The following is a 21,378-nucleotide window of genomic DNA, read 5'->3' as shown; positions in this document are numbered from 1 at the left end:
AATTTGGTGACAATAGCCCTCCCCCTCCTCCTGCCCCCCTCCAATTGACAGTGAAAGAGGATAGAGAAATGAGAGCATAACATAATTCGCATAGCTGAATATATAGGCTCTATTTTTAGGTCAATTGTAGCAAATATCAGAGAAAAAAATTCCCAGTGTGCTGCAAAATATGGGGCATATACATACACCTAAACTTGTTCTGTATTCTCAACAGATGTTTGTGAAACTGATCATCTATTGACCAAATGGCTGGTTTGCTTCAACATCTCTGTTTAACAATATTTGTCCAAAAATCTGCTTTATTTACAAATTCTAACGAATTCCAGAATTTGATGCATTATTGTTAGACATATACACGCGCGTCGGAGGCGATAGATTATCTTCTGGGTTCAGCGGCAGCATAGTTACGTGATTCACCCATCGTCTGCTACCGTCCAAAAATTTCGAAGAGTGAAACAACAAAGAATTTCATCTTTGACTCAATCTTCCTGGAAACAATGGAGACTGATCGTAAGTTGTAGATAAAACCCTGATCGTATGTTTCTATTTATATACTATATGTAATTAAAAACTCGTGTTTTACGGCATTTTGTTTTCTAGAAAGTAGCTCGCTAGGGACAATTACAAACATATGGCTTAAACGTTTGCAATCTTATGTTTTAACTCAGACTCACTGAGTTCCGATATATTTCATATAATTATCAGAGATTTCTCAATGTGTGGGTCTACAAGACCGTCGGAACGGGGGGGGGGGGGGGGACGTTGGGTTCGATCGCACCCCCGCCCCTTTGTCTGACAAATACTCTAAAATATCATTTTTGAAACAAAGTGATTCATTTTTCATCTGTTTAAAGAAATGCTGCAAAATTTTGTTTGTTAAAAAATGACTTCAAGAATACATCAGAACCACCCAAAAAATGGTTTACGAAAGCGTATTAGTTCCACGTAATATTTTTTTAAGTTGGTAATTCCAACTTTAATTTAAAGTTGGTATTTCCATTAAATTAAGTTGCATTGACTTTTACAAAAGCCAACTTGAAAGTAGGAAATACCAACTTTAAAGTTAATTCCAACTTTAATCTTGGCTTTTCCAACTTTAATTTGAGCTTTTCTAGCCCTTTTCCTAAGTTTTTTTTTCTCCTTTTTTTCAAATTTTTATTAACTATATTAATACAGAATTAATACACTGAAATAGATTGTTGAGCCTTGACCTCCCCTATGACTTTACATATAACTTCCAACTTTAAAATCTCTTTTATTTCTTTTGATCCATCTTATATATTTATATAGAGAATAATTTCATACAACTCCGTACATGACAGGATTTCAACCAAACCTATTTAAGAGATCAGCCACATATTTTGTTTTGCAAGAGAGAGGAAGCTTAAACAAATGAGACCATAATTAGGTGTTTTATATGTAGGATGAATCAACACTAATATATATTACATTATACAAGTACATGTACAACTGAACTAAATGTATCAATTCTGTATAAGAAAACACAATGAAATAATTCCTTCTTTCATCATAAGTTGGAAAAGCCAATATTTAAGTTGGAAAAGGCAAGATTAAAATTGAAATTACCAACTCTAAAGTTGTAAGAGCCAAGTTTAAAGTTGGAAGAGCCAACTTTAAAGTTGGAAAAGCCAATTTTAAAGTTGGAATTACCAACTTAAAAAAAACATTACGTGGTACTAACACGCTTCCGTAAATGGTACATATATAATTTAAATTTCCTAATTCAGAGGAGGGGTATTTGTAAGACCCTCCCCCACAACTCCTTTCCAGAAATCTGGCGACGGCTTTGGACTCTATATATGATTACCCTCTTTAGAAACTAATTCATGTTCTAGAGAGAACATTTCATTACGTTTAGCATGTAAAGTTTGCTTTTATCATGTAAATTTGTAACGTTCGGGAGGGAATTACATGTATAAAATTAAAATTTTTAAAATAATACTATATAACCAATAAATAATTTACTAGCAAGCCATATATCAAACTAACCAAAGGATCCAATCAAATCAATAAAGGGAGTGTAAGAAGTCCCTAATAGTAGGGCTTTTCTCTAACAAAGGCTCATTAGTGTGAATGCAGACAGGAATACTGTATACTTCCAAAGAACTATTTGCCATTACACTAAATAGCTAGCTTTATTATTTTGCATATACATTGTATGTTTTATTCAACCTTGCAATGAAATATTGTTCTGATTACATTAATGAAGATAGATTACCTCCCGTTGATTACTCTTTCCTGGAGCGTTGCAGTTGGTATTGTTACCTACACTTCACCCCCGTCCCAACAAAGGAATCTGTTTTAGCTCACCTGAGCTGAAAGCTCAAGTGAGCTTTTCTGATCACATTTTGTCTGGCGTCCGTCTGTCTGTCTGTCTCTCTGTCCGTCTGTAAACCTTTCACATTTTCGACTTCTTCTCAAGAACCAATGGGCCAATTTGACCAAACTTGCCACAAAGCATCCTTGGATGAAGAGGATTCAAGTTTGTTCAAATAAAGGGCCATGCCCCATTTCAAGGGGAGATAATTAAGAATTAGTGAAAATTTGGTGTCATCTTTCAAAAATCTTCTTCTCAAGAACCATTAAGCCAGAAAAAATGAAACTTATGTGAAACCTTCATGACATAGAGTGGAGTCATTTTGTTCAAATCATAACCCCCGGGGTTAGAGTGATCAAAATTTTACATAGGAATACATAGGAAAAATATTTAAAAATCTTCTCCTCAAGAACAACAAAGCTGTGATCAGTCATATTGATATGGAAGCATTATCAGGTAGTGTAGATTGAAAAAAAAAAACAAAACAAATTGTGACCCCTGGGGGTAGGGTGGGGCCACAATGGGGGATCAAATTGTTTTACATCGAAATATATAGGAAAACGTTAAAAATCTTCTTCTCAAGAACAGCAAAGCCATGATTAGTCATTTTGACAGGGAAGTATTCTCAGGGTGTAGATTCAAATTTGTTCAAATCATGACCCCTGGGAGTAGGGTGGGGCCATAATGGGGGATGTAAATTTTACATAGGAATATATAGGGAAAAAACTTTAAAAATCTTCTTCTCAAGAACAGCAAAGCCATGATTAGTCATTTTGACAGGGAAGTATTCTCAGTAGTGTAGATTCAATCATGACCCTTGGGGGTAGGGTGGGATCATAATGGGGGATGTAAGTTTTACATAGAAATATATAGGAAAAAACTTTAAAAATCTTCTTCTCAAGACCAGCAAAGGCATTATAAGTCATTTTGATATGGAAGCATACTTAGGTAGTGTAGATTCAAAATTGCTCAAATTGTAACCCCTGTGGGTAGGGTGCGGCCACAATGGGGGATCAAAGTTTTACTTAGGAATATATAGGTACAAACTTTAAAAATCTTCTTCTCAAGAACAGCAAAGCCATGATTAGTCATTTTGACAGGGAAGTATTCTCAGTAGTGTAGATTCAAATCATGACCCTTGGGGGAAGGGTGGGATCATAATGGGGGATGTAAGTTTTACATAGAAATATATAGGAAAAAACTTTAAAAATCTTCTTCTCAAGACCAGCAAAGCCATTATAAGTCATTTTGAGAAGGAAGCATACTTAGGTAGTGTAGGTTCAAGTTTGTTCAAATCATGACCCCCGGGGGTAGGATGGGGCCATAATCGGGGATCAAAGTTATACATAGGAATATATAGGAAAAAACTTTAAAAATCTTCTTCTCAAGAACAGCAAAGCCATGTCTAGTCATACTGATATAGGAGCATACTCAGGTAGTGTAGGTTCAAGTTTGTTCAAATCATGACCCCCAGGGGTAGGATAAGGCCAAAATGTGGGATCAAAGTTTTACATAGGGATATACCGCAAAAATCTTCTTCTCGGGAACAGAAAAGCCATGTTTAGTCTTATTGATATGGAAGCATCCTCAGGTAGTGTAGATTCAAGTTTGTTCAAATGATGACCCCTGGGGGTAGGATGGGGCCACAATGGGGGATCAAAGTTTTACATAGGAATATTTAGGAAAATATCTTCTTCTCAAGGACTGAAAAGCCATGTTTAGTCTGGTTGATATGGAAGTATTCTCAGGTAGTGTAGATTCAAGTTTGTTCAAATGATGACCCTTGAGGATAGGGAGGGGCCACAATGGGGGATCAAATTTTTGCAAAGGAATACACAGGAAAAAATCTTCTGCACAAGAATAGCAAAGCCCTTTGTTATACTGATATGGAAGCATCCTCGGGTAGTTTAAAACTCAAGTCTCTCCCCCAGTGTAAACTGTTTAAGGACCCTCTATACACTAGAGGAAAATATTTTTTGGACATTGAGAAAATTATAGTGTTTAAAGGTGTAAGTATTGAGCTTATCTATGACATTTTCAACATAGGGTACCTTGCATTTACCCCCAGGAAAAATGTTTTTTTTTTTTTTTTTTTTTTTTTTTTTTAAATTCTGACTTTAATGAAAAATTACTCTCATGAACTAGAGGGTACTCTTTAATACAAATATGTATTTACTATAAAATAATACGACTAAAACAATCCTTCACTTCTAACAGAGACATATAATATTTTATATGTCTCTGCTTCTAATTAGGCATCAAGTAGCATCCCTATTGCGCTTATTTTTTTTTTTTTTTTTTTTCTTTTATTAAAAATATATGCAACATACAACATATTGGGCAAAGATTATATTATACATTACAATTAGTATTTTTATGACATATCAGAATTATAATACATGTACTTCTGCAGAGAGAGAGAAAAAAAAAATATGCATCATACCTGTCTAATAAGCATTCTACTACTTTTACAGCATTTTCTTTAATCAAAACAGTGTGGGTTTTTTTCAGCAAACTTTTTTTTTTAAAACACGTATAAATTGATTTAAAGGATATACAATGTATATATATATAGGAAAAAAAAGTATTGAATCCGGGTAGCTAAAGGGGTCTTATTCAACACCAGCACTGTCCATAATGAGGACCCCTAGCTACCACACATGAGGACTGTTTTCCTCATGTGTTGGATATACAAATGTCTACTCCATAATTAGCGTAACATAAGATTTTTTTTTCTACAAACAATTTGCTACATCACTATATAAGTTATTTCCTATTTTGCCACATTTTCTCACAATAGAATTTTGTAAAATGAGACAGTTTTTAACATAAGATTTCAATTTATCTTCTGACATTCTTTCATTATTGAATCGACTCTTCATTTTATACTTATATATAGTAAAACAAAGAAATGAAATTAGATTATTCAAAATACATGTTTTTTCTGATAATTCACCGTAAAATCCCAACAAAATACGTTTCCATGAAACATTAAATTTTAAAAATATACTAGTTTTTCGCCATAAAAAATTGGTAATTGCACAGGAAAATAGAAGGTGTTCACTATCTTCTAATACATTGCATAGCTCACACATTGGCGATACATCTTTATTCCATTTACTTACACTTGCATTAGTATTTAACAGACAATTAAGCAGCTTGTAGTTGAATTCTGCAATCTTTTTGTCATACATATTGAGAATTTTTGAAATGTATATATTCTTCCATAATGTTTTATCATCTATGTTAAAATATTTATTCCACTTATTCTCATAAATTGAATTATGAAATTTTGACTGAACTAAGACCGAGTAGTAAAAATCACTTTTTAAAGTTTTGGTCGACTTAAAACAGTTGTTTCTAAACAAAAACGAGTCATTATTATGGATGTTAATATATTTTTCATAGGAACAATCAAGTTTTGATTTGAAAGGTCTTAGCGTCTTTTTGAGCATGATATATTCACAGTAAATATTGTTTTTACTTCTTAATTTATCCCAAAAGTAATCTAGTGCATGTATTTCACCATTTTCATCAAAAAGATCTTTCACATACAATATACCACTCTTGATCCATTGTTCAAAACATAAAGTTTTGGAATCATATCGGAACAAATTATTGTGCCAGATAAATTGGGATAAAAATTCTTCCTTCAAAATACTGTTGCTTTGCTTGAATTTTTTTACACTTATTAAGCATTGAAAAAACTTCCACATAAAATTGCGGGAAATTAGTCAGTTCCCAAAATTTTTTATCATCCAAGTTATAACTCGTTGTTTTAATAATATCATGTATTGATAAATTACTATTTTCTAATAGACTGTTTAAAGTAAAGTGCGTGATTGTATTTTTATCTAAAATTCTTCTTACCCAAGAAGCTTTTGCAGCAGAAAATTTACTTTCAACATCAATTATCCCTATTCCTCCTTGTTCAATTTTACCAATCAAAGTATTTCGTTTAATTCTCTCTCTTTTGTTCCATAGAAAGTTGAAAATGATTTTTGATACCCTTTTAAAGAAGTCTTTGTCAGGATTAGGTAAAATAAATGCATTATACACAAGCTTTGATATTGCTAAAGTATTGATTATTGTACATTTTCCAAATATTGTTAATTTGCGTTTTCGCCAAACACTTAAGATTTTTTCAAGTTTTTCAAGTTTGCTTAGCCAGTTTTTTTCATAACACACGTCTTTATTATGACCTAAGTATATTCCAAGAGATTTAACACTTTCAGTTGCGATTTTTACACCAAATAAGTCATCATTGTTGCAGTACTTATCAATTAAGGAACCAGTTAAAATGCATTCAGTTTTAGATAAGTTTAGTTTCGGACCAGCAACTTTACTAAATTGGTGAATAATATCTAAAGTAGTTGCCAATGAGTTGGTATCTTTTAATGCATTTGTACAGTCATCAGCATGTTGAACTATCTTGATGTTTTTTGAAGCATTTTCATTAAATGATAGACCATGTATATTTTTGTTATTTCTAATTTGGATAGCAAGTGTTTCTAATACGAAAATGAAGAGAAGTGCAGACACCGGACATCCTTGACGTATTCCCCTTTCCATAGAGCAAGATTTTGAAATCCATCCGTTATTTTTAATTTTGAAAGTAGGATTATTATACAGAGTTTTGATCATGTCAATAAAGTGTTCTCCAAAGTTAAATTTGCTTAATGTTTTGAACATGAAGTTATACTCAACAGAGTCAAATGCTTTTTCGAAATCTAAAAATAACAATATGCCATCAAGATCATGATTCATACAGTGCTCATATATGTCAAGTATCAGTCTCGCATTTTCTCCGATGTATCTTCCTTTGATATATGCACTTTGTTCTTTTCCTATAATATTTTTAGCAACTAGCTGTAATCGTAAGGCTAAAATTTGTGCAAAAATTTTATAATCCACATTTGTAAGACTTATCGGTCTATAGTTTTTTAATTTATCTTTTTCACCTTTTTTGTAAATTAGGGAGATTATTGCGTCTCGTTGTGAAAATGGTAGAATTCCAGTTTCAATACTTTTAATTAAGCATGAGAAGTATATATCTTTAATATCATTCCAGAACATTTTATAAAATTCTGCTGGAAGTCCATCTGATCCAGGAGATTTGTTATTTTTCATATGACTAATAGCTTCCTTACACTCAAACATTGTCGGTAACTTATCGCAATTATTTTTCTCATTTTCGCTAATTTTCGGACATTCAATATTTTCAAGGTATTTTTCGATATCGTGATCACAAATTCTTTTACTCTTATATAATGTATTATAGAAATCGACTAAAGCTTTCATAATATCATCATTTTCTTGATAGACAATATCATCGTCATTAGTAACTTTATTAATTGTATTGTCGCCCTGTTGCTTTTTTTCTAGATTTAAAAAATATGCAGTACTTTTTTCGCCCTTTTCCATCCAAATGGCCCTCGATCTTATGTAAGCCCCTTTACATTTTTGTGCATAGAATTCATCAATTTCATTTTCAAGTTGTCGTTTATATCTCATATTTATGTGAGAATAGGGTTTATTTTCCAATATTTTAATTTGATTCTCAATAAAATTAATTCGCTTTTTTTTGGAAATTGCATTTTCTTTAGAATAGGCTATTGTAAAATTTTTAATTGATATTTTCAGGCATTCCCATTTAGCGATGGGGTCATGATCATGTAATCTAGATATTTCTTTTTTAATGAAGTTTCTTATTTCATTGCAAAATTTTTCTTTGTTTAAAAGTGACGTATTCATTTTCCAATAACCACTCCCTCTAATATTTTCTGTTGTACAGAAATCAAAGTATAAACCTAAGTGGTCACTAAATCTTGTCCCGTCATAATTAGGAGCTTTTCTTAATAAAATTTGATTAAATCTAAAGCAGAAACTTTCTGCCATAAATACATAATCAATTCTAGATTTGGGATTATTGTCCGCATCACACCATGTGTATCCCTGTTCGTTATTTTTATCACTGAAGGACCAACAGTCGATCAAATTAAATGATTTCATAAAGTTTCCCCCAGGAAAAATGTTCAAAGACGAAGAAGTACTGATGAACATAAATCACTGTTGTTCACTTAAATGGGCAAAATACCTGTAAATGATGTGTTCTATCTACATGTATTCATCTTGGCCTATTAGTGTTTTGAATGCTTGATTTGATCACAAATTAAGTAATAAACTGTATATTTCAATTTATTTTATTCTTGATCAAAGAGCAGATCATTCTATCTGTATTATACAACAAAATCAGAACTCTCTAGTGTGCAATGCATAGAGGGTTCTTAATACTGAACTGATTTGTGCTTTTTGCTAGCCAATGTGCTCAGTGAGCGATGTGGCCCATGGGCCTCTTGTTTATATATGTGTAACGTGTTTGAGTTTTTTTTTGTCCGAATTATTTCTCAGATTGTTATACAGATTTTTTTGAATTTTGGAATTATTAAGGGTCGAAAAGTAACCAGAAATAGTCACTTCAAGTATCGATGAAACTAGGATTGGAAATTCATGAACACATTGCCAAAAAGATGGAACGACATGTCATGTGACCAGAACTCTATTCTATGAGCAGTTTCACTTGATAGTTGAACCATAATTGAAATTATTAATGTAAGTTTGGTGTCGTAAGCATTATAGCATATGTTACTGAATGTTCCCAATAGTGCAATATTGGAGTTGAAAGCAGAGTAAGCAAGTACTAGTACTTCATGTGTATTTATTGTTCATTTTCTTTGTATTGGAGATGATAATCTAAGTTGGAAAAACTTGTGTTCAAACCTACTGATTATGATTCAATCAAATGTGTTAAAATAAAGCAAGTACTACTAGTATTTTAAAATTTTGCAACAAAAAAAAAATCAAAGACAAATTACCTTTTTGTTGGACAAAAGCAGTCCTTTTAAAACTATGCGGTGTTAACGTATTTACAAACTATACTTGGTGATTATTATTATTACTTGAAAGTTTCGTTTGGTTGTCCAAGCTTTCTGCAGCTGTTCTGTGACTGTCGATTACTCAGGAGGACCAACATTATGACAACGTCCCCCCGACTTCGATACGAATAATTAATTTATATTTTTTGATAATTCAGGTGACCATTCAACGTTGTTTGATTCAAATTTTCAGCTCAAAAAGAAAACGTGATAATGACGGGAGGGTCATTCACAGCCAGCGATGACACAGACTCTGTTGTAACCTCTCAACCGCGCAGGACTTCGCGCATGGAAACCGGAAATAGGGCGAAAGCTATAACGGCGGGTAGAACAACTTTTGATGACGCACATTGTGAAAGAGACTGGGCCAGTGGACTTTGTCAATGTAAAAGTGATGATAGGCGACATTGTAAGTAATGCTCCTGAAATATCAGCTTTGTCCCAAGCATGTTTAATTCTGTGAAAAAAAAATCACGTTTTATATATATTTATACGTTGTGGATCTGGACAAGTCACATACTCTTTCGTGCAGTCACTGCTAACACTCTCACAAACGTTAGATGTTGACCCAAACCGAAATTATTTGACAAACAAACATTGTTTCCTTAATACGAGAAAAGATAGAGCTAAGTACATTTCACAACGACCAAACCTTTCCATTAATTATCTACAAGCAATTATATAATTGCATTGTTATTTCCTCTTTGTCTCGAAATTTTCAGGTTGCTGTTATTTCTGCTGTTGGCCATACTTGAAATACTTAACAGCAACACGTCTTGGAGAAACCCCTTTTATGGCTCTGATTCCGTGCGCGGTGTTTGCTCTTCGTATTAAAGTTAGAACGCTGTTTGGAATTAAGGTTTGATTACCACAATGTATTGTATAGTGGAATATTTACATCAAATTATCCAAACAAAAAAGTAAACATATGGATATATTCATTAGCTATTTGTATATTCTTTTCCAGGGATCATTGATAAAAGACTTTTGTACTACCTTGTGTTGTGAGCCATGTGCTGTATGTCAAATGAGCAAAGAACTAGACAGCATAGGGCTGTGATATTGAGACTGTACTGTACATCAATAACACATTTATCATTTCCATTGACTATATATGTTTCAGATTTTCACATTTCAAGTCCATTTTCAGAGATCAGAATCTGAATTTATGAATATTCATATATATTTTTTGGACCCTGTCGTACTCGATGTGCCGTTAACTAACTTCAGAATCTTAATCGTTTGATTATGTTTTGTGATTGAAAAGTTTGTCACCGACCTTTTTTGATATTGACAAAAATTATCACAATTGCTTATATGACGGGAATGATTCATTTTTAAAATAACAACCTTGGTATACGTAATTGATTAATAAGAGTCATTAATGATTGATATGAGTGTAAATTGTTCTTGAACACGGTAACTGTGTTATATGAGTGATATGACAGTCTTTGTCAACACAAACTTAAAATTATAGAGAATTGATCCTGATTAAAATGAATTTTATTCACTTTTCATATACAAATACAATGAACTTGAATTCTCTTTGAATGTGTTAAATGCTTTGTCATTATTGCTGGTTATTACAGGCGATGCATTGGCGTAGTTGTTTGTTCGTCTGATTGATATTTTTACATTTGTACTATACTTTTTAGAACAGACAAGACGTTTTGAATATTTTTCTTTATTCGTAAAAAAAATCCATACTATAATATTTTTTTATCAATAAAAAGAAACATTTAAAACGCCAAGTGCCTGTATTTTGCCTCTGTTTAAGAAATTTTACAATTATAATACTATGTGTATTGTACTGTATCCAATCAGTCAGTAGATCAGAACAAAATCCCCCACGAGTATATTCTGGAGTCAGTAACAAACACGCTATCTTGTATGGCGTCTTATTCAAGGTCACTGTAAATGTACACTAATATGCTTGTATGTTTATCAGCTGTCGTTATTTACACTTTTAAAATACTGCAACAACCCTGTTTTCCTTGAAATAAGATCCACATATAAATGTAGCTTTTCTAGAATAATTTGAGCATCCTCATCAAATTAACACATTGCATCACTGTAAAAGAGTCAGATGGAGATTAACAGGTACATGTACCCTTGCAATTTTAAAATTTGTATAGACTTAACTATATGAAGCTGGAAACAACTATACAAAAAAAATGTGTTTTTCTCTAAAATTACGAAAGCGAGATATAAAGGTCATTTACAGAACCTAGATAATGCATTAAACAACGTAAAAGCATCATTTTTAGCTCACCTGAGCCGAAGGCTCAAGTGAGATTTCTGATCGAAATTTGTCCGTTGTCTGTCGTCGTCGTTGTCGTTGTAAACTTTTCACATTTTCATCTTCTTTTTTTAAGAACCACTGGGCCAATTTCAATCAAACTTGCCACAAAGTATTCTTGGGTAAAGGGGATTCAAATTTGTTCAAATGAAGGGCACACCTTCCAAGGGGAGATAATGATGAATTTGTGAAAAGTTAATGGCATCATTTAAAATATCTTCTCAAGAACCATTGTGCTTGAAAGTATGAAACTTATGTGGAATCATTGTGAGGTAGTGTAGATTCAATTTTGTTCAAATCATGAACCCCGAGGGTAGGGTGGGGCCACAATGGGTGATCAAAGTTTTACATAGGAATACATAGGAAAAACTCTTTAAAAATTTTCTTCTCAAGAACAGCAAAGCCATGATTGGTCATATTTAAATGGAAGCATTGTCAGGTAGTGTAGATTCAAGTTTGTTCAAATTATGACCCCCCGAGGTAGGGTGGGGCCACAATGGGCGATCAACGTTTTATATACAGTAGGAATACATAGGAAAAAATCTTCTTCTCAAGAACAGCAAAGTCACGATTCATCATATTTATATGCAAGCATCCTCAGGTAGTGTAGATTTAAGTTTGTTCAAATCATAACCCCCGGGGGTAGGGTGGGGCCACAACGGGCGATCAAAGTTTTATATACAATAGGAGTACATAGGAAAACATCTTTAAAAATCTTCTTCTCAAGAACAGCAAAGCCTTGATTAGTCATGTTTAAATGGAAGCATCGTCAGGTAGTGTAGATTCAGGTTTGTTCAAATCATGACCCCTGGGGGTAAGGTGAGGCCACAATGGGGGATTAATGTCTAACATAGGAATACATAGGAAAAATCTTTAAAATTCTTCTCAAGAACAGCAAAGCCATGATTGGTCATAATAATATTAAAGCATCTTCAGGTAATGTAGATTCAAATTTGTTCAAATCAAGACCCCTCAGGAGAACAGAGGGGCCATAACAGGGGATCATAGTTATACAACGGAATATAAAGGATATATCAATAAATATTTTCTTCTTAAGAACAGCAAAGCTATTTTGTGTCATATTAATTCAAAAGCATCCTTAGGAAGTGTAGATTAAAGTTAGTTCAAATCATCCCCCCGAACCACTTTTGTATTTAAACTTTTCAAGACTGAACTGATTTCTGCTTTTCCTAAACCAAAGTGCTCAGGTGAGCGATGTGGCCCCTGGGCCTCTTATTAAAAGTTGATTTCGGTACCCCATGTGTTATGCTGGAAAGATACCTAAGCACTGTTCCTTACCGAATCACAGAAGCATGAAATGTAGGTCAGAATCAGCATCCGAAGCATGCACCAAATAAAACAACCTTTGCGGCACAACAGGAGTTATTTTGACTTTTATACTTGTGATACACAGGATTCAGACTTAAATTTCCAAACTTAAGCTTTGCTACTGGCATCAACCATTTAAAGGTTCATATTTACAAGTTTGGTCTGGATACTGATTTTAAGGAACAGACTTACGAGCACGGTGTTTTTAACCAGGGTAATTGAAGCATAAAATGTAGGTCATAATTATGCAGCATCTAAAGCACTCCCCAAGGGAGTTGGCGGACCTGAAAATTTTAATACTACTTTCAATAAATAAAAAAAGTAATATCTATAATAAAAACAGAAGAAAAACTGTTTTTGTAATATGTAAATATCGTTAAAATTTATAGTCCCGCCGACCTCCGAGTTCTCTTCCTGCTTTCAGAGATGTGGCATAGATTCAGTAAAAAAATGTACTGATTGCGGGTTTTGCCTGTTTAGTGTGGTTGTCTATGTTTACAGTAGGTGAAGTTGAAAACCACAGACAAATTCCAATGGCATTATTTGAGGTTGCATGAATGCACTGGAAATTTTTTATTTTCCCTTCCGAAACTTTACTGGAAATTCGGACATGTACCTCAAATGTAGGATGGTCCTAAGTGCATATGATTATTAATATACTATAGTGCTTGTAAAATCGGGTAATAGAAAACTTTTTAAAAAGGATCATATTTTATATTTTACCTGATAAAAAAAAATCAATGTGTTTCTTTTCGAAAGTGCAAATTTTGAAAATTATTACCACAATTAGGTTAATCAGCTGATTCAGTAATTTAGAATAAACGTGTTTGAAATAATTTCCATATACCAGACTTTGATCGAGATGTTATTATCATTGCTGATCCCGGAAATCCTTATGAAGGTCAGCCTTAATATTCTCTACGAGTAAATTTGATGGCTGAGAGCGTTTTAGGATTTTTCTTTCTCGTAATTAATTTACGGTCACGATTAACACGCATTCATTACACGGGTCAAAGGCAGGTGTGTCAATACACATATAATAATGCTTTCGGGGGGACATTTGCATTGTGGAAGTGCATTCCCGTGTCAAAGTGGTTTAAGGACCTTCTATATATATATAATCCAGTAAAGTGACTGAGGGAAGCATTTCAAACTTGTCACCTGTTCGTAGTATAACAAAAATCATGGCAAAGCTTCTCGCTCTGATGTTGGTTTTCATAGTTTTAGGTGAGTAACAATGTGTTTGAAAATGATCTCGAAGACTTATGTTATATACAATGTATTTAAATTTTATTACAAACTAGATTTTCTTGTTTTTGATTTTTTAAAACTTTTATTGGGGGGGGGGGCTTTTGGAGAGAGGTCCTCTCTCTCTCTCTGTGTGTTTTCTTTTGTTTGTTTTTTTTCTGTTTCTGTTTTTTCTTTTTTGGCTTTGTCTTGATTTTGTCTTGTTTTTGTTTGATTGATTTTTTGGGGGATGGTTGGGTCAAAAATTGATCCCTCTCCCCCTACCAATAAAATGGAAAATCATTTTTTCATTTTGGGGTATTTTTCTCCAGGTTCAATTCATTGCCAAGAGGGAAATGAAGAAGCGACAGCTGATTGGGTCCAAGCAGCTGAGGGGGGTCAAAAGAAGGGCGAGGAGAGGGAAAAACCGACATTCGGGGATTGTGAATGTATGCAAGATGAAGAAAAATGTCCAGAAGATTATATCCATGTGGATTACAAAAATTACGACAAGAGGTGCCAGAGGGAATATCCTGGTTCAACAATTGAGTACAAATGTTGTTTACCCAGGCATTTTTTCGAGGTTTATCCCCCGGGCGTCAACGAACATGCTGAGGTAAATAAACAAGGAGCTCAAAATTAAATAATTTACACAAAGTTATTTCTAAACTTAAAGAAAACATGTCCATGTTGGAAATCAACAATTTTGGAAGTTGAGAAGGGGGAGGGGTTAAACAATATACCTAGCTCAATTTCTGTTAGTATTGTTATGTATTTCTTTTTGATTCCCCCTTACCTATGGCACTGATTTTCATATATAATGAATTAACGTGTATATTTAGTGATTATATTTAAAGCTATATATGACGTATCTGAGCTAAAAAATAAAAATACGAGATTGAGTGCAGATGAACATAATATTTGTTATTTACGTTCAAATTAAAATTTTCACCGATTTTGAGCTTGAATAATCCCACGTTTCTATAGTTAAATTGACTTTAAACTGTGTCTGATATTTAAATGCGGAGTCGGTAAATAAATCGGTTATTGTTTTAAATTTCGAAAATTCATGATACGCGATTGATTTAAATTGTGTAATTTACAATAAAGTCCCATCTTTATTTAAAGTAATAAAACAAATAGAACGATCTTAATATTTTTAGTTAGTCTGAATTTATCAAAAATACGCCATATATGACTTTATGCTCATGATATATAAAAGCAATACGGCTTTTTTTTTTATTTTTTTATTTTTTACACTTCGGTATTTTGTTTTACAGGGGCGCTGATATCGGAGGCTGTTTCTCCCACGTTCTTTTGTATCCTGTTTGGTGTATTTTCATGTCTAGAATTAGAATACAACTATTTTATTTACATAAAATCTTGTTTTGTCTTTAATCAACTAAACCTTATGTGAGGTTGACGTTTTATTCTTATTTGAGCTTCAGCAAGGCCTCCTTTAAAAAACAAAAATTGGTTTGGTTAATGCAGAAATGTACTGTGTCAAATGGAAAAAAAAAGCTTGGAATGCAACTGAGTCAACATTTTCTGAGTTCCTTTGAATTTCTTTCAGAAATAAAGTGTCTGAAAGATGCTTAAATTCGAAGAAGCAAAGTTATACCTCTCATTCCAACACTTAATGTGTCCGAGAGGTGGTATAGAGGTTGTTCAGTCAGGGATTTGCAAGATTTTTACCCCCGATCAACAACAACTCAAAAAAGTAATCAAACTATTTCCTTGAAGGGGAAGAGGGGGGATTTCCAAGCTCATTTTTGGTTACTCCTGGAAACCCACCTTATACTCACAGTTCACTTTCTAAGGATGAAATTCTTAACAAACAAATTTCAGCCTTTTAACATTCCAGTCAACCAAGATGAGTTCGATCTACACTACCTTTACAGGATTCCTAAACTTCATAAAAATCCTTACAAACAAAGATACATTGCAATTGCGGGGTCCAGCAAGTGTGCTACCAATCTTTTCTACTCACAAAAATATTAAAGAGAAACTTCAGATGCACTGACCTACAACATATTCTAAAAGTGGTGTAAATCAGATGTAGATTCTCAAAAAATCCAAAGAACTTACAAAATTTCAAATCACCAAATTTTTCAAAAGACAGTAACATCAAAATGAAATTTTTTCTTATCTTTTGATTGGCCACCAACAAATTTACTTTGTTTAAAATCACTCTGATTCTACACACGAGTACATGTACTCTGAAGTTGATATTAAAAGGATGCTGGAGTTTCTAATTGACAGCATTTATGTAGTCTTTGGAGACCAGGTCTTACAACAAACCGTTGGAGTTGCGATGGGCACTAAATGTGCTCTTTATTAGCCAACCTGTTAATATATTACGACGTGTCATCAATTAACAAAAGTTACTACCATTCCACTCGATATATTCCAGTGAACTCAAAATAAAAGACACCACAGAGTCTGTTACATATGTCGCATATTTGGATGTTTTACAGATTATAGACGATAAGGGCCAACTAACAACTAAATTGTATTACAAATAAGGTGACTTCAGCTTTTCCATCCTCAACTTTCCTTATTACGCATGTAGTAATATTCCGCTATCACCTACATATGGTGTTTACGTTTCCCAACTTATTCGATGCTCAACAGCATGCCCTGAGTACGATCAATTTTTAAACCGAGGTAGGCTACTGACAGAGAAGTTTATGTTACAGGGATTTCAACAACTTCGTTTTAAGTCAGCATTTCGTAAATTCTGTGGACGTTTTAATGACGTATTTTGGCTGACCTGTTTTAAATCCATTGTTAAGCCTTTGTTTTTATACTAAATTCTGACTAAGGAATATTCTGTCTACCTGAACAATACACAGGGCTCACGGCGGGTATGACCAGTCGACAGGGGAAGCTGACTTCTCCTAGGCACCTGATCCCTACTCTGGAATTTCAGGGGGTCCGTGTTTTAAGCCCGGTTCATAGATTTATATTGTTTGTAGTGGTTTTTTTCCGCACATGTGTACATCTGATTTGTCCCAACAAATGATCAATGTTTGCTTAAATTTCGTTCGCTGTTAATAATTCTAATTAGTATTAAACTTGTATTCGTAAGCTTCCTTTAATGACATAGCTTTCCGACTTAAGCATATGTGAAGAACAAAGGAAACACTCCGGTTATGCATTTTTTTTTCTCCAATGATTGCAACCGTTAATTCTCTCATTAACAAAGAAGTCATTTGAAGATATCATTGTTTCAATTAATGCGCGCATCAAATAAATTATTGATTTCAGCTATTGAAATGAATTTTACTTCGCGCTTCAATCGAACTGATGAGAGAAATTCAATGGATGCACGCATCAATTGAAATGATTTGATGCATGCGAATATTCAATAATTGCTTCTATGAATTGAATTGATGTTGGCATTCATTTAGTTGTTGAGTTCAACAAAGTGGTTTAAATTATTGCCGCCTAATTTCACTTCCAAAAATAAGATTAGAGACAGGAATATTTGATTTTCTCTTTGCTTTGGTTGAAGATATCTCAACTCAAGTATAATACAGACTTTGAGAAGATTAATGCTCACAACAATTCTTTTTAAAAGCAGAAACAATTCAGTCAAAGAGTTCTTTATTTAAATTATGTTGAATTAGAAATCACAAATTCAGTGGTTTTCCCTCTCTAAAAGAATTGTTGCGCACTACTTGAATTTATGGTATACGTATCATTAATTCAATTGAATAGAGTAATAATTCAGTTACTGGTATCGCCTGCATCAATTCTGAAAATCAATTAATACAATCATTGAATGTAATGAATGAATTAATGATATCTTCAAACAAAGGGAGAAACAATTCAATCAAAGAGTTCGTTATCTAAATATGATGAATTAAAGAATCACTAATTTAGTAGTTAAATCTCTCTCTCTCTCTCTCACTCAAAGAATTGTTGCGCAGTAATTGAATGTTAATTATGCTATGATATATTCAAATAATTAAAGATATCTTCAATGCGCAACTAGTTTGTTAATTTGGCGCTCCATAGAACTTCCCGTTGCGTTGAAAGCACTCTTGCAAGAAAAATTCATTTTGCGGAGACAACGTTGAACTAAAACTATTTTCTCGCTCTTCATCATGCTTAAAATAATAATAATGACCAGGATTTGAATTTCAAACAAAAATTGCTGATTTTTTTTTTTAGACAAAGTATTCAGAGTGTATTTATCCCATATTTGTTCCTTGGTTATAATTGGCCAGTATCTCTATGAGAACATAAAGACGAGGGGGAATTTAGATCGTGGTCTCGAAGGGCTATTAGTTACCCCTGTCAACAACTTTTACGTTGTTTGTTTGTTGTTTTTATTACTTCCTGATATTAGTGCTATCCTTTAACCCTAAAACAACATGTAGTTCATCACATAACTCTATATTTATTCGCCGTGTTCTCTTGTCGCCTCTACGCCATAATGAGAGGCATCAGGAAGCGACAAAGGTGATATTATACATATACAAAATTATACACAAAACCATTCACATCTAAAATAATGCAAGAACCATCTTAAAGCGACCGGGGAAAGTTATGTAATTTTACCATTTCGAAACAACATTTGTACCATCTTTTTTTTTTTAATCCGTGTAGAATTTAATTATTGCAGTTATGAATACCTTTTTGAGGTTCTATAATGCAGTAATACCTCATCAATTGTTGTACGTTATAAATGTCACCATTAACGTCATATCTTCTTAATTATGTTTATTAACAAACTTTCTCATATTGTAGTAAATGTCTTTTTTTTAATGCAATAAGTCAAAGTCGATGCATTCTGTCTCATATATGTGATTGTTGAATTAAGTTTGAATTGAACTTATTTACAAAAAGTAAAAAGGATTAGACACATGTTCAGAAACTTTCAAATAGTCTTTCTCCTTCTATTTATTTTTAAAAACATTACCATTAAATTTTGATTACATTATTATGAAATTAAATTTACAACACTTTTTTTCCTTTTTCGAGTGTTCAATATGTCTGGAAATAGAATGTATGTGTTATGGAATTTTGTAACAAGCGAAAAGCTTAACATCCTTGAAATAACAAGAGGCCCATGGGCCACATCGCTCACCTGAGCACATTGGCTAGGCAAAAGCACAAATCAGTTCAGTATTGGGGGGGGGGGGGGCTTGAATTTTAAACTACCTGATGATGCTTCCATGTCAATATAACAAATGGCTTTGTTGTACTTGAGAAGATTTTTAAAAAATGTCCCATATATTCCTTTGTAAAAATTTGATCTCCCATTGTGGCTCCTTCCTTTTTTTCTATATGTTCTTATGTAAAACTTTTGATCCCCCAGTGGGACCCATCCTACCCCCGGGGATCATCATTTGAACAAAATTTGAATCTACACTACCTGAGGATGCTTCCATATCAAAATGACTAAACATGTTTTTCTGTTCTTGAGAAGAAGATATTTTCCTATATGTTCCCATGTAAAATTTTCGATCCTCCATTGTGGCCCCACCCTATCCCCGGGGGTCATCATTTTTACAAATTTGAATCTACACTACCTGAGGATGCTTCCATATCAAAATGACTAATCATGGCTTTGAAGTTCTTCAAAAGAAGATATTTTCTTATATATTTCTATTTAAGACTTTGATTCTCCATTGTGGCCCCACCCTACCCCCGGGGGTCATCATTTTTACAAATTTGAATCTACACTACCTGAGGATGCTTCCATATCAAAATGACTAATCATGGCTTTGAAGTTCTTCAAAAGAAGATATTTTCTTATATATTTCTATTTAAGACTTTGATTCTCCATTGTGGCCCCACCCTACCCCCGGGGGTCATCATTTTTACAAATTTGAATCTACACTACCTGAGGATGCTTCCATATCAAAATGACAAATCATGGCTTTGAAGTTCTTCAAAAGAAGATATTTTCTTATATATTTCTATTTAAGATTTTGATTCTCCATTGTGGCCCCACCCTACCCCCGGGGGTCATCATTTTTACAAACTTGAATCTACACTACCTGAGGATGCTTCCATATCAAAATGACTAATCATGGCTTTGCAGTTCTTCAAAAGAAGATATTTTCTTATACATTTCTATGTAAGACTTTGATCCTCTATTGTGGCCCCACCCTACCCCCGGGGGTCATGATTTGAACAAAATAGAATCTACACTACCTGAGGATGCTTCCACATAAATATGACCAATCAGGGCTTTGCTGTTCCTGAGAAGACGATTTTCAAAATTTTTCCTATATATTTCTATGTAAAACTTTGATCCTCCATTGTGGCCCCACCCTACCCCCGGGGATCATAATCTAAATAAACTTGAATCAACACTACCGGATGATGTTCCATATAAATATGACCAATCAGGGCTTTGCTGTTCTTGTGAAGAAGATTTTTAAAGATTTTTCCTATATTTTTCTATGTAAGACTTTGATCCTCCATTGTGGCCCCACCCTACCCCCGGGGGTCATGATTTGAACAAACTTGAATCTACACTACCTGAGGATGCTTCCATATAAATATGACCAATCAGGGCTTTGCTGTTCTTGAGAAGAAGATTTTTAAAGATTTTTCCTTTATATTTCTATGTAAAACTTTTATTCTCCATTGTGGCCCCGCCCTACCCCCGGGGGTCATGATTTGAACAAATTTGAATCTACACTACCTGAGAATGTTACCACATGAGTTTCATCTTTCCTGGCCCTGTGGTTCTTGAGAAGGAGATTTTTAAAAGATGCTATTAATTTTTCACTAATTCCTAATTATCTCCCCTTGAAAGAGGGCGTGGTCCTTCATTTGAACAAACTTGAATCCCCTTCACCCAAGAATGCTTTGTGGCAAGTTTGGTTGAAATTGGCCCAGTGGTTCCGGAGAAGAAGTCGAAAATGTGAAAAGTTTACAGACAGACGGACTACAGACAAAATGTGATCAGAAAAGCTCACTTGAGCTTTCAGCTCAGGTGAGCTAAAAAGGAAAGCGAATTAGAAAATATAATCATCTAATATACGACTGGAAAACAATTATAGAATGATATATATCTGCATTTTCATCATTACGTCATTATCGACGCAGATCGTGTGTGAGTAGGCAAAATTTCGCAATACTCTAAGCAAAAACTAAAAGTTAATGAATGTGAGAATATGATCTAATTATAAATAATATCTGTATTCAATTAATCCCTTAAAAATCATGTAAAATATGAATCATTCGTTTTACATTTGTAGGACAGAGACTAGTCTTTTTAAATT

At 33.5% G+C, this 21,378-nt stretch overlaps 2 protein-coding genes across 2 annotated transcripts; both read left to right on the top strand.

Annotated features, from left to right (window-relative positions):
- The first annotated feature begins 209 nt into the window (after window positions 1-209).
- LOC133206098 (placenta-specific gene 8 protein-like) lies at window positions 210-10,818 on the top strand. Its single transcript, XM_061342027.1, has 4 exons — window positions 210-510; window positions 9,467-9,682; window positions 9,996-10,132; window positions 10,241-10,818. The coding sequence occupies exons 1-4, from the start codon at window positions 498-500 to the stop codon at window positions 10,331-10,333; spliced, it is 459 nt and encodes a 152-aa protein (XP_061198011.1). The 5' UTR covers window positions 210-497; the 3' UTR covers window positions 10,334-10,818.
- A 2,874-nt stretch (window positions 10,819-13,692) lies between these two features.
- LOC133206099 (uncharacterized) lies at window positions 13,693-15,509 on the top strand. The gene is made up of 3 exons (XM_061342029.1): window positions 13,693-14,128; window positions 14,461-14,744; window positions 15,409-15,509. Exons 1-3 carry the CDS (start codon window positions 14,086-14,088, stop codon window positions 15,415-15,417), a joined length of 336 nt encoding a protein of 111 aa, XP_061198013.1. The 5' UTR covers window positions 13,693-14,085; the 3' UTR covers window positions 15,418-15,509.
- Window positions 15,510-21,378: the final 5,869 nt, after the last annotated feature.

Source organism: Saccostrea echinata, unplaced genomic scaffold (genome assembly GCF_033153115.1).
Source record: "Saccostrea echinata isolate AGI-Se365-2 ecotype Australia unplaced genomic scaffold, CSIRO_AGI_Sech_v1 ptg000054l, whole genome shotgun sequence".
Classification (NCBI taxonomy): Eukaryota; Metazoa; Mollusca; class Bivalvia; order Ostreida; family Ostreidae; genus Saccostrea; species Saccostrea echinata.
The sequence above is the reverse complement of the archived record's forward strand: the minus strand, read 5'-3'. Positions and strand labels throughout refer to the sequence as shown.